General features: G+C 59.4%; 2 protein-coding genes across 6 annotated transcripts; one reads left to right on the top strand and one right to left on the bottom strand.

Moving 5' to 3' along the window:
- Positions 1-1,805: 1,805 nt before the first annotated feature.
- On the top strand, positions 1,806-6,153 carry CDK5 (cyclin dependent kinase 5). Of its 2 annotated transcripts, none has more exons than XM_004430612.3 (12): positions 1,806-1,915; positions 2,564-2,652; positions 2,744-2,811; positions 2,945-3,005; positions 3,102-3,158; positions 4,095-4,190; positions 4,348-4,422; positions 4,572-4,668; positions 4,850-4,919; positions 5,505-5,565; positions 5,675-5,755; positions 5,874-6,153. In XM_004430612.3, the coding sequence occupies exons 1-12, from the start codon at positions 1,879-1,881 to the stop codon at positions 5,958-5,960; spliced, it is 879 nt and encodes a 292-aa protein (XP_004430669.1). In that variant the 5' UTR covers positions 1,806-1,878; the 3' UTR covers positions 5,961-6,153. The 2 variants fall into 2 exon arrangements, with proteins under 2 accessions (XP_004430669.1, XP_087289387.1); XM_087433261.1 differs by having other exon boundaries at positions 5,675-5,777.
- Positions 6,154-6,959: 806 nt separating this feature from the next.
- On the bottom strand, positions 6,960-11,210 carry ASIC3 (acid sensing ion channel subunit 3). 4 transcript variants are annotated; one of them, XM_087433120.1, is made up of 11 exons: positions 10,567-11,210; positions 9,712-9,862; positions 9,380-9,507; positions 8,992-9,193; positions 8,841-8,897; positions 8,592-8,739; positions 8,189-8,280; positions 8,016-8,095; positions 7,847-7,918; positions 7,600-7,658; positions 7,275-7,501 (listed from the first exon to the last, which is right to left on the bottom strand). In XM_087433120.1, the coding sequence occupies exons 1-11, from the start codon at positions 11,098-11,100 to the stop codon at positions 7,342-7,344; spliced, it is 1,683 nt and encodes a 560-aa protein (XP_087289246.1). In that variant the 5' UTR covers positions 11,101-11,210; the 3' UTR covers positions 7,275-7,341. The 4 variants fall into 4 exon arrangements, with proteins under 4 accessions (XP_087289224.1, XP_087289246.1, XP_004430671.1 ...); XM_004430614.2 differs by having other exon boundaries at positions 7,282-7,454; XM_087433098.1 differs by having other exon boundaries at positions 6,960-7,454; positions 7,847-8,095.
- Positions 11,211-12,933: the final 1,723 nt, after the last annotated feature.

Below are 12,933 nucleotides of genomic sequence, written 5' to 3'. Positions count from 1 at the left end.
CCGCGGCAAGCCAGCCCCCTGCGTGCGCGCCCCCCCGGCGCACCGTGCGCGGCCCCGCGGCAGCAAGTGGGTGGAGGGAGCGGGGGCCGAGACCCGGGGGCGGAGGCGCGCATCTAGGCACTGCTGGGCCCGGCACCTGGAGCTCTGCGCCGGGGAGGTTGCTCCCTGTCCCGCGGCCCGGCCCCGCGAGGCCGCCGTCTCGGGCTTCCCCGCAAGGGACTCGGGCGCCCCGAGGACGCCGTCTCTTGGCCCCATTAGGCATTTCTGGGCGGAAAGAAGCCCGCCTCACGCTGGGGATGCCAGGCAGGAAAATGGAGGCACAAAAATGATCAGGAAATTCGGAGCGGAGGAAGTTGAAATATAAATGCATCGGAGTCAAGATTCTTTCGCGCCCGACGCCCCCTCCCCGCCCGCAGTAATCCCCAGTGCCTCCAAGAAAGCCCCTGTCTGCCTGGGGGACGGGGCTAGTGTGGAGGCGAGAGGGGTGATGACGGCTGAGGTTGGATGCCCATTACCTTGAGTTGACCTAGACTTTCCGAACGGAGGGAACTTCTGCCTGGCAGAGATTCCCTGCAGTGACCTCCCTCCTCGAACCCTATCCCATAAGTCATCACCTGTCATTTAAAGATCTCTGTACTTCTGGTATTCTCAACTCAATTATAAATTCTTCCAGATAAGGAATATACTTTTCGCTTCTTTTCGTCAGTCTGCCACCGGGTGAAGCACAGCATTGTGTATACAGAAACATTCAGATACGTATTTAACATTCATATACATAATTAACAAATGTTTAGCACCAACTCTGGTTCTGGCGCTGAGGAGTGCTGTTTGGGGCCATTTTCGCCCAGTTCATAGCCCTCAAGAATGCAATCATGAGACAATTAGAGAGCAGCGCAAGAAAATCTATAATCAGTTCCTTAAGAGATGAGGTCAAGGCTGCTGCAAGTGTAGCATCTGTCTGTGCTTCTGTCTGTTGAGGGCGGTAACCAACCTGCCAGCCCTCGGCCACACCCTGGCTGACTCCAGTGGGCCCGGGCTCTGGAGACTGGTATGGAGGGACTCCCAGTGCTCCAGCCAGGTTGCCTCGGGATGTCAGAGTGTAGCAAGCAGCTGGAGTCGGGTGGGCTCCAAGACGACAAACGGGGCCCAGAGGAGAGAGAGGTCTCTGGCGTATGTTAAATCCAGTCTCAAATGGGGCACGCCTGCCTCTCTTCGCTGCCCTGCGGTCAGCTGGTCCCTGTGAAGTCATCATCAGCCAGACATAGCTCGGAGCCATTCCTCAATCAATCCTGGGGTCACCAGATGGCCTGGGGAGAAGCGGAAACCGTGCTGAGATTGTCAGGAGGTCGTTGGGACCCCAACACAATCAACCGGGTCAGAGCCAAGCCACCTGGGCCTAGGCACGTAGGCCGTCAAACCCCAAACCCCGGAGGGCGCCCCCCCCCCACACCCCTGCTGCATTCTGGAGTGTGTAGTCCCGGAAAGATCCCTTTCAAAAGAAAGTTGCGATCACAAAAAGGAATAACAAGAGCAGGGCACACTGGGAGCCGCGTAGCTGCGGCGGGGACGCCCGGAAAGCGGACACGAGATGCTTCCTGGGACTTGAAGTCCAGGGTTGCCTCCGCGGTTGAACCAGAGTACCAGGAGTCGAGTGCTGCAGAGAGCTTGAGCGCAGCCTACTGGGGGTTGTAGTCTTCTTGTTGCCTAAGGCCCCGGGCATTACCGGGAAACCTGGCCTTCTTAGGACTACAAGCCCCAGAAGCCCATGCGCAAGGAGGAGGGCGGGGCAGGGCCGGAGGCAGGGGTGCCGCCTCCTCTGCAACGCCGGGGCCGAAGTCTTAGAACCGAGGCCCCGCAGGGGTCCCCGCGGCCGCCGCGATGCAGAAATACGAGAAGCTGGAGAAGATTGGGGAAGGTAATGGGACCACGACGTGTTCCTGCAAGATCTTCTTCTGCAGACTCTTCAACATTCCTTGCAGCCCTGGCTCCTTTACCGTCAGCAATACCCACAGACTCCGACCTCAGCACTGGCTGCAGCCCTGGCCCCGAGCTCAACACTCCGTGCGGACATCAACCCTCCCCGTTAGCATTTCCCGCAGACGCCCCCTCCCGACTTTAGGAGTCTCTGTAGACCCAGCTCCCCACCTCAGCACTTCCTGCACTTCCTAGCCCAGCCTCAGCACCACTTGCAGAACCTCACCCCCATCAGCTTCAGTGCTGGCTGCAGACCTCCAACCTCATCATTCCTGCCAGCCCGCACTTCCTCCCAGACCCCTGCTCACTATTTCCAGACCCTCTCCAAGCACTGCCTTTATAGACCTCCAACCCTGGCAGCTGCAGCCTCTGCCTACTGCAAACATCCTTGACCCTGTGCAAGCACCTTCTCTGCCACATTCCTACTCACAAAGCTCTTCCAGGCCCGGCCTTCACCCTGAATCTCTTCCCTTACTCCTCCAGGCATCAGAAATAATACACTCCCACATTGCCTTCCCTCCTGAGAGGGACTTCCTGGTATGGGAAGGGTGCCCCATCCTTTCCCTCACCCCTGACTTCCTTCCTCTAGGCACCTACGGAACAGTGTTCAAGGCCAAAAACCGGGAGACACATGAGATCGTGGCTCTGAAACGGGTGAGGCTGGATGATGATGATGAGGTAGGACTGGGGCATCAGGGCCAGGGAGGGGGTCAAGGGCCTAGGCTGGGTGGGATGTGACTTTGCCCACCTGGCCCCCTCCCATGTCTAGGGAGTGCCGAGTTCTGCCCTTCGGGAAATCTGCCTGCTTAAAGAGCTGAAGCACAAGAACATTGTCAGGTGTGTAGACCGGCAGTGTTCTCCTTGCCTGTGTGGTCAGTTGAAGGAGGTGGGGGCTTCAGAGATGGGCTGATAGTGGGATATTAGGCGCAAACTTGTGGAGCTGCCTGGCTGAGCCCTCCCTTCTGCCTAGGCTTCATGACGTCCTGCACAGCGACAAGAAGCTGACTTTGGTTTTTGAGTTCTGTGACCAGGTGAAAGGGGGTTTGGGGGACAGCAGCCTTGGGAGGGTATAGGGCCCAGACTGAGCTTAACCTCTGTCCCATTACCCCACCCCCATCCCTTTTCAGGACCTTAAGAAGTATTTTGACAGCTGTAATGGTGACCTAGATCCTGAAATTGTGAAGGTGAGGGGCTTGGTGTTCTGGGGACTCATCAAGGCTGGGGTTGGAGTCGATATTCAGTGTACCCACTCTTTGAGCACCAAGTTCAGGCCCTAAACAGGGACACTCTGGGATGTCAGCGATTGAGAAAACCTGTTTCTCCCCTCCAGGAACCTCCATCTTTGTGATCATTTTCACGTGATCTCTTTGACCTGACGGTAAACTCTCTGATGTCAATGATATGACTTACCCTTGAGAGATGAGAAAGTAAAATTCAAAGAGATACATTCATTCATTCAACAAATACTTATTGAATGCTTTGCTGTGTGCCAAGCACTATTCCAGGCCCAAGACCAAGTACCTTGTCCCAGGTTCCAGGGGAAACAAGTGCTTAATAATAATAATACAGGGGCCGGCACCGTGGCTTAGCGGTTAAGTGCGCGAGCTCCACTGCTGGCGGTCCGAGTTCGGATCCCGGGCGCGCACCGACGCACTGCTTCTCCGGCCATGCTGAGGCCGCGTCCCACATATAGCAACTAGAAGGATGTGCAGCTGTGACATACAACTATCTACTGGGGCTTTGGGGGAAATAAAATAAATAAATAAAATTAAAAAAATAATAATAATAATACGGAACAATATATATGTTGAGGTTATGTTGTGTTTGTTCAAATGAGGCCAGGGAGGGAAGAGGTCAGTGTGGGCTGGGAAGGTAGGAAAGCCCACTAGGCTGTAAGTTCCAGAAAGGTAGGGACCAGGGCCCCTGTTCACTGTTAGTTCTAAAACCTAGCCCAACACAGAGTAGGGGCTCCATAGTGACTGAGTGATGTCGCACTGGGCTTGGTGCTGAAAGATGCGTGGGTTCGAGGCAAAGCAGAGGTGAAGAGGGGAGCACCTCCATTGCTGGGTACAGCGTCCCCTCCAGAGGGTCTAATGCCCTCCTCCTTGCCCCTCCCCCAGTCATTCCTCTTCCAGCTGCTAAAGGGCCTGGGATTCTGTCACAGCCGCAATGTGCTGCACAGGGACCTGAAGCCCCAGAACCTGCTCATAAACAGGGTACCTCTCTGGGAGAAGTGGGGAGACTGGGGAGGTTGGAGCCGAGGGCCAGCGGGCGATGAGAGAAGCAGGGGAGCGGGGCTGGAAGGTGGGAGCGTGGGGCCTGGCCTGAGACTGTTGAAAAGCCCTTTTCCATGTCCCTTCCCATCTGCCTCAGAATGGGGAGCTGAAATTGGCTGATTTCGGGTTGGCTCGAGCCTTTGGGATCCCTGTTCGCTGTTACTCAGCTGAGGTGAGCTGGGGGGCTGGGTTATGGGGGTGAGGGAGGGAGTCCCCAGTGAGCATCTCCCGGCACCCAAGACAGTATTTTCCTCTCCTCTCTGAGCCTCCTCCTCCCCAGCCCTCTAAGTAGGGGGTCCCTGTGGGTGGGGTCTTCTCTAGGTGGTCACGCTGTGGTACCGCCCACCGGATGTCCTCTTTGGCGCCAAGCTCTACTCCACGTCCATCGACATGTGGTCAGCTGGCTGCATCTTTGCAGGTGACATGCTGGGGGTCTGCAGAGGCACTTTCTCTCCCATTTGAGTTCACAAATAGGGTCTGGAGGGTCACCTCTGGGGCAGGGAGTGGAGCCCTTGGGGATGGGGAGGAAAGCACGCAGCATGCCGTGGGAGTGAGGGGCGCTTCATGTGTCATCTCTCACCCCCTCCTCTTTCTTCCAGAGCTGGCCAATGCAGGGCGGCCGCTTTTCCCTGGCAATGATGTAGATGACCAGTTGAAGAGGATCTTCCGATATCCTTCCATTTCCCTTCCCTGAGCCCTCTGAAAGGGGGGTAACAAGCCCGTGGAACTTGGTGTGCGGGTTATGATGGGCTGGGCCGGGGTAGGGGGCGCTGCGGGGCTTCCCCTGAGAGTGAGCAAATGGCTGGAGGGCAGAGGGTAGTAGACACCCCTGGTTGCCACAGTGCAAATGCATGCTGCCAGCTGGAGAATGTGTGACGTAGATAAAGAGGGCTCGTTGGGGGAAGAAACCAAGAGGATGCTCCTCCAGCTGAGAGGTGAATCCTTAGGATGAAGGAGCCAGAAGGAGCAGGAGGATGATTTGTGGGTGTAGGGGAAGGCTGACTGGTTCATCAAGACCACGGACATCAGGCTTTAGGTCAAAGCAGTTACCGTTTGTAAAGGGCGGTTTAGTGGCCCGCAGTAAACACCGTGCAGGTGGGACTGAATGAGAGTCTCACACGTTGGGGCCTGCTTCTGCCGTGAGCTGGGGGATAAGTGAAGAGGGTAGGGGTGGGTATCAGGAATCCCCCTGGGAGGGGAAGACCCCTTCACCCTGCCCCTTTCCACCTGAGTGAGCCTTGACCCCGTGGACACGCTGCTGGGGACACCCACCGAGGAGCAGTGGCCCGCCATGACTAAGCTGCCAGACTATAAGGTGTGATGGGAAATGGGGGGTCCTGGTTCATCAGTGGTCCCTTTTATGTCACAGCCCTAGCAGCCTCCATGCTCCACACCCCTGGTCTGACTTTCCCTGCCCCCCACAGCCCTACCCAATGTACCCAGCCACAACGTCCCTGGTGAACGTCGTACCCAAGCTCAATGCCACAGGGAGGGATCTGCTGCAGGTGACCAAAGGCAGGGGTAGAGGTGGGATTGGGACACTTTTCTAGAGGTACTGGGGGAGGGCGGGGCTCTGGGCGGCTGACCAGGCCTGAACCTGCTACACCTTTCTTTCCTGCCCAGAACCTGCTGAAGTGTAACCCCGTCCAGCGCATCTCAGCAGAGGAGGCCCTGCAGCACCCCTACTTCTCTGATTTCTGCCCCCCCTAGGCTCCAGGACCCAGCCGCCGGGCTGGGGCCTGGCCTATTTAAGCCCCTTCTCGGGAGGGGAAGGAAGGCAGGGCTGCCCAGTGTGCTGAGCTCCAGCTGTGCTGGGCCTGGCTGGGGGGAGGGGCTCGAGCTGTGTTCTCTCCCTCCATGGACTTTATTTAATTTCATAAATTGGCTCCTTTCCCACAGTCTAGCCGATGTGGTGGTAGAGTGGATCTGAGACGGGGTGGGCTTTGGTGGGGGGCTCTGCTCTGCTTGACTGCCCTGTACAATCCTGCTTCCAGCTCAACCACAACCCAACTGTCTCGTCCTTGCTCCGCTACTCTTAAGTTGCCCGAGGCCGGGGGCTGGAGGCTGTGACCCTCACCCCTTAAGGCTGGGCCCAGGGGCAGTGCTGTCCCCCGCACGTACTTAATGCACTCGGACACATCCCTTTCCCCTCTGCCCAGGAGGGCCTGAGCCAGTCCTGAGGGGTTATGCCGCAGGTGTCTGAGAGCAAGGATGGACTTCTGTCAGAATGGGGAGAAAAGGGCCAGACCTTTCCTGCGGTTCTCCGTATCCCACGTGTACCCGCCCTCTCCCTTCCCTCCTCATGCCCCCATACCTAGGCCTGCAGGCTGGGACAGGAGAGCCCCAAAGATGTGGTTAGATCAGGAACACCCCCTCCCCTGCTCCCTTATTTGTCAGTTTTCTAATATGTGGGGTACAGAGAGCAGGGACAGTGGGCCGTGGCTGGGGCCTGGGTCTGTCCTTACTGGCAGGAGTGGGAAGGGAGGGCCTTCCTCCACCTTCTCAAGCTGAGACCTCCTGCTCTTGTGGGGAGGCTGGGGAAGCAAGAGCTGTTCCCCTGGAGACAGGTGGTGGGCTAGCGCTTGGTCCCAAATGTGAGAAAAAGAGTCATGATCTAAGGCAGGACAGCAGCTTGTGTCCTGGGAAGTGGGTACTCAGTCCCTCTGTCTTCCCCCTGCCTGCTTCCCCATTCCTGCCGGGCTCTGGGTCAGAGCCTTCTTCCAGCTATTCCCTTACAGCACCCTGAGTGGGACTGTCCTAGTGCTGACTCCTCTCTGCCCGCGCACCTGGCTTTGGCCTCCATTCTCTCTGAGACGTCAGTCTGATAAACTCATTCACACTGAGGTGCAAATGACTGATGCCCTCTTACTACTCTTCTCTCCCAGAGAGATTTCTGGAGGTTAACTGGGACCCAGCCCACATTTCAGACACCAAGTCCGCTGGATGATGGCTGGTAGGTCATCTTCTGCCTGAGTAGGGCTGACCTTGGCCTGACTAGACTGCCTGTAAGAGCAATAGCTGAGACTGATGCACTAGAACTTTATTTGGGGTGAAGATGGCAAAGACGTGTAGGCTGGGCATGTCCAAGGTGTCAGGGTGCAGCCCTGGAGAGACAGTCACTGGGTCTAGAGCCGTGTGACAAGGTAGCAGGTGCGGTGGGAGGCAGAGAGAGTCTTGGTGACGGCACAGGGATGGGTGGCAGGCCTGGTGAGACACAGACCACAGTGTTGGGACAAGAGGCCTCGCACCCACTGCCCTGCTCCTGCCCCTGCCCTCCTGGACCTGAACTTCACCCTCTGGACAAGACTTGCCCCTCCTCCCTTGACTTTAGGGGGTCATTTTGTGTTACCTGGGGCTCAGGCTGAGGTGGGGAACTTGGGTTCGATGGCTGCCCAGCCCTTCCTGGAGCTGTGGGAGGAGGGAGAGGGTCAGAGGAGGGGAGGGGTCCTTCCCTCAGGGACCAGCCAAGGTCACTGCATGCCCCTCCCCCACCACTCTGTTTGTGTCTCAGCTGGCTGGGGATGGTGTTCTAGGCTTCAGGGGGAGGAGCAGAGAACCCACGGTGGAGATGGCAGAGGAGGAAGAAGGGCTGTTACCAGATTGGTGCTGGAGTGCCTTTGGGAGCCCTTTCGGTTCCAGAAGTATCCCAGGACCCTGTCTCGGAACACCTGGGGGCAAGCAATGGGGGAGGTGGCCAGCACGCACCTTCGCCTGGATTCTAGGGCTTGATTCCTTCCCCCTCGCCCAGCTGAGGCCTGGACCCACCTCACAGAGGTAGTCCAGGATCTCAAGGATGGTGAGCAGGCTGGCCCCAATGAACAGCCCCATCTGGCCCCCAATGTCGCCTGCAGGATGGGATCACCAGTCAGCTCACAGCCACCTGCTCTGCCCACACCTCCCCAGACCTCGGGGTGCCCTGCACACACGCACACACACACCGAGCAGCTCTGACACTTCATAGGCCTTCTTCTGATCCACCGTCTCGTAGTTGAGGGCCTCAAAGAAGATGTCTAGCACCAGAACGTTCTCCCTGGAGAAAAAGAGAGGCCAGGAAAGTTCTCTGGACACCCTCTGGTGCCAGCTGCTAGCAGGAAACAGATGCACGTTCTCTGGTCTCTGACTCCTTTCAAGAACCCTCAGAGGGGCATCACCGCCCCTGTTGGCAGAAGAGACGGCGTCATAAAGGCTAAGCGGCTTGCCCAGAGTCCCAGAGCCCCGGTGATGGTGTGCAGACTTGTGTCCCACCCGAGTGTGCGCCCGAAGGCTCGGCCCGGAGGAGGGCGCCCGCCCCGCCCCGGGTCCCGGCTCCCGGCTCCGGGCCCCCGGCCCAGCCCGGCTCACGCGATGTAGGCCTCGCTGCGGTTGTATTTCCGGGCCAGGTAGCGGGCGGCGGCGCGGCTCGGGATCCGCACCATGGAGAGCTCCTTGGCGTAGCGCGTGGTGGCGCACGGGTTGGGGCAGGCGCACGCGTCCTTCCGCAGCATGGCGTCTGTGGACCACAATCGCCCGGGTCAGGGCCGCTGGCCAGGCGGGGTCGGGGTCTAGGGCCAAGCGGAGTGGGGACTGGATGCAGGGGAGGCTTCCCCTTACCGAGCGCCGGGTTGGCACAGTCCTTGTACTGCTGGGGGCTGCACACTGGCGCGCTGCCTGGGGTGGGGGCGAGGAGACAGCTTCAGGAGCGGCTCCCCAGGCCCCACCCCGTCGTCTCCCCCCCACCCCCGCCACTCTCCCAGCCCCATACCAGGCATATGCATCATTCGGCAGCCACACTTCCGAGCCACGTAGCGGGTCTCGCAGGCCAGGCGACACCCCATTAGACTGTAGGGAGGGCTGGGGCCTGGGCTGGGGCTGGGGGGATCCAGGGGACCAGAGGGTTCCGGCTCGAAGTCGGGGTCCAGAGATACAGAGCTGCAGTCGCCCCAGGGAGGTGGCAGGAAGCTCAGCTATAGAGAGACTGGTTAAGGAGACTTCTGGGAGAAGTGTGAGACCCAGATAGAATGTGAGGGTCACTGTGGGGTGGAGGCCCCCAGGATGGGTCTGAGGAGCTGGGGGGTTGGGGTCGGAGGTTGTGTGGGCTGAAGGAGGGGATTGGGAGACTTGGGGGGGTTTGGGGGCCCGGATGAGCATACTTGCTGCTGCTGGCAGGACACAAAAGTCTGGTAGCCGGGAGCCGCTCCAAAGCCCAGCTGGTCGATGATGGGCGGCTCCTCCTGGCTGTGGATCTGCACTCGGATCCCCACCTCAAATGGGGTCTCCTCTGTGCGGGGAGGGGGATCCTGAGCCGTGGGTCCCAGGAGACCCCCTGCTGCAGCCCCCTCTCCCCAGGACTGTGATGGGCCAACCCCACCCCCTCCTCACAAGAAAGGCCATGTTTCGGGGCCCTCCCCAGCACCTCCTCTCCTTCCCAGAGCCTTTTGCACCCATCTGTGCCAGCCCCAGCCTCAAACGTGTGCTCGCTTACCCATGTCCCTCCATACAGGCAGATACTCGTCCTGCTGCACGTCTAGCATGACCTCCAGGCCGTTGCCCGCACCGCCCTTGGGAGTAGTGAGAAGCTCTGCCCCGTCTGCCCCGGAGTTAAAGGTGTAGCACAGCCCCATCCGGGTGAAGATCTGGGGAGGCATGGAGGACAGAACTCACCAGGGAACAGGAAGCCCGGCTAGCCCTTTTCTCCAGCAAACACGGGGACCAGGGGATCTCTCCCTGCCCCATCTTTTCTTTGGATCACTTCTTTGAACACTGAAGCCCACATCTCAATGACCCCAGCCCCTCCCTCATCCAGGTACATGTAGTGGACCCTCATGGGCTCCCATCACTCCAACCCCCTCCCCGGCCCCCAAGCCCAGGGCACTGCCTACAGGACAAATGTTTCTTTGGAGACTGGTGTAAAAGGAATTGGGTCCTAGTTGCCCTCCTCAGGACTGGCAGAATGTTGGAGAGGCAGAGGGAAAACAAGCCCCCTCTCCCTGGCGGAGAGAGTGGTCTTCTGCCCTAGGACAGTCCCTCTAGAGTCCCCCTACCTCCCAGGAGCAAGGTCTCCACAGACCAGACTGTGGGCCGGGGCCAGCCTGGGTGAGTGCCCGTGCTGAGTGACAGGGAGGGGGCCCCAAGGAGGACAGCTTCCTGGGCAGAACAGAAGGGTGCCAGTGGGGTGAGGAGCCGTGGTCTGGCTGGGAAAGAGGATCCCCAGGCATGGGTGTTAAGGTTCCCTGGCTTTGGGGAGCCTGGGCTGGCAAGGCTGGCGATTGCCAGTCCTGGGCAGGGACTGGCTGGCGCTCCTGGGTCCTTGGCAGGACGGGCCGAGTGCCCAGCTCACCGAGGTGAAGTTCTCAGGCCCACACGGTTGGCCGCGGTAGCGGCAGTCCAACAGCATGTCCTCAAGGGCATGCCCAGCCCGGGCATAGAGTCGGGCCGTGTTGAAGGTGGGACTGGGCATGAAGCCGGGGGGTGCGGGGGGCCGGCCCAGGGCGCGCAGGAAGGCGGCGTGCTCGGCAGGCTCCAGGCCCAGCAGCGTGGGCCCGGCCCAGTGCAGGTCGTTGGGTGTGAGGCGCGAGCGGCGCAGCGGGTTGATGTTGCACAGGGTGACTGCCGGGAAGGTGAGCCGGTGGCTTTCGCACTCGTCCAGGGCTGTCTCGTGGTGGAACTCCCCGTAGTAGCGCACTCTCTCAGCCACCTGGTAGAGAAAGGCAGCCAGCGACAGGAGCACAGCCGCAGCCCACAGCCCCCGGCGCGGGGTCAGGCCCCCAGGGCCAAAGACATGGCCCAGCCCGTGCAGTGTGCAGCTGCTGGCGAACATGCGGATGTCCGAGGCCGGCTGCCGGGCCTCCGCTGGCCCTGAAGGGGGCTTCATGGCTGGAGCCCAAGGTGAGGGGACTAAGAGGGCTGGGGGTGGTGACCAGACTGCAGGGGCTTAGAAGAGAGAAGGTCAGTCTGAGGACCAGGAGGGGCTGAGAGGATTCTGGTGGCCAGGCAGGGGTCACTGCAGGTGAGGTGAGGAGAGGAGAAGGTGGAGGAGAGGAGCCCAGACCGAGGTGGGGAGGCACTGGCCTGGCGGGATTGGATGTGGTGGCCTGGCTGGTCCAGCTTGACTTTCTCCAGGCACAGGCTGAGGCTCTGCTAGGCTCGGCGCTGGGCTGGGGGCTCCGCAGCAAAGACCAGGTGGCGCGCAGCGATGCGGAAGCAGGACCGCTCTGCTGGAGGCTGCTCTGCTGAGCCTGAGCTGCCGCAGAGGATTGGGTTTCAGCAGTGAGGGGGCAAGGGGGCCGCAGAGCAGTCTGGGGGGCGGGGGAGGTCCCTGGAGCCCCAGGCTGAGCCATTAGTGCAGCGTGGGCCCGTGGCCGTGGAGATCAGAGGCGCCAGCAGGAAACCACAGCATTTCTGGGGAGGGTTTGAGGGGAGCCCAGAGATAGTTGGGGCTGGGGGTGCCCTCGGGGCCCTCTGGGCTCCCAGTTGCAGCCCCTGTATGTCCAGCTTGAGAGTCAGTCACTGACCCTTGGGCCAGCCCCTCCCTCCTCTCATTTCTCCTCCCTTTCCACTAACCTCACCCAGGATCATTTGTTCTTTCACAAAGAGCAGAGCTGGCTCTTGACCAAGCTGGAAAGTGGTGGGAAGTTTGGCATCGGCAGTCTCCTCTGAGCCCCCAGTGTCCCAGCCAACATTAGATAGCCAGGGCCTCTTCTAGTCCCATGTCAAGGGGTGGTCTGTCTCTCGAGCGGCCTTCTTTCCCACCACCCCACATTCACCCCTCATCTGGGAGGTTGGCCTCTGCCACAATGATTGTGGGCTCACCTGCTACTCTCCCAGGTATAACATGGGTGCCCTATGGTTTCACATCTTTTCAATTAACAATACATTCTGGAGACCATGTGATATCCAGTACCTGGAAAACTTCCCCCCGTTTTAAACGGCTACACACCATTCCGTTGTGTGGACGCACCATCGCTCCTGTAACCACGCCCCTAACACCGGGGGTTTCCAGTTTTCCAGTACCAACAACGGTGCTCTTAGTACCATTGCACAGACGTAAACTCCCAGAAATAAAACTGCTGGGTCAAGAGGCAACTGCCTGGGTAATCTGATGAATGCACAAAATTCCCCACCGTGGGAGCTACACCATCTTGCACTCCTATCAGTAACATGGGAGTCTGCCTGTTGTTCACGGGGCTTTTCTAAAGAGACACTGTGCCCCTAAACCGGCTGGGGTGCCCTGGCCACAGTGCCTAGGACGGCTCGACAGCACTGGCCTTGAGAAGGCAGGGCCAGCACATTTGACTGAAGATGCTTCAGATGATCCAGACCAGAGAGACGATGGGGGCGGGGTGAGGGTTGGCGGGGAGGACTCCCTGCAGCTAGAGCAGACACCTCCAGAAAGCAGAGCTGCCTTCTGCAAGGTTAGTGCCAGCCGGCCTGAAGTGGGATGAGTATGCCTTGGGGACACAAGGTGCGGGGGACAAGGCGCAGCAGCAGGAGGACCGGGCAGCTAAGGGCCACAGGAGTCAGCCCAGACACGCCACATGGAGGACTGTGTCAGGGCCTGGTCCTCGTCAGTGCCAAGCTCTGCGTTTGGTTAATTGCTCACCTGACCCCCGTGTATCTGGGAACAGGGAGACGCTGCACCGTAGGCCTGGGAGAAAGCGCATTTATCTCCATTAATTTATTTACTGCAATTTCTACTGTCTCCTTC

The sequence above is a fragment of the Ceratotherium simum genome, chromosome 1 (genome assembly GCF_057802395.1).
Source record: "Ceratotherium simum simum isolate JZ-2026a chromosome 1, ASM5780239v1, whole genome shotgun sequence".
NCBI lineage: Eukaryota > Metazoa > Chordata > Mammalia > Perissodactyla > Rhinocerotidae > Ceratotherium > Ceratotherium simum.
Note: the sequence above shows the minus strand (reverse complement) of the source record. Positions and strands in the feature narration are given on the sequence as shown.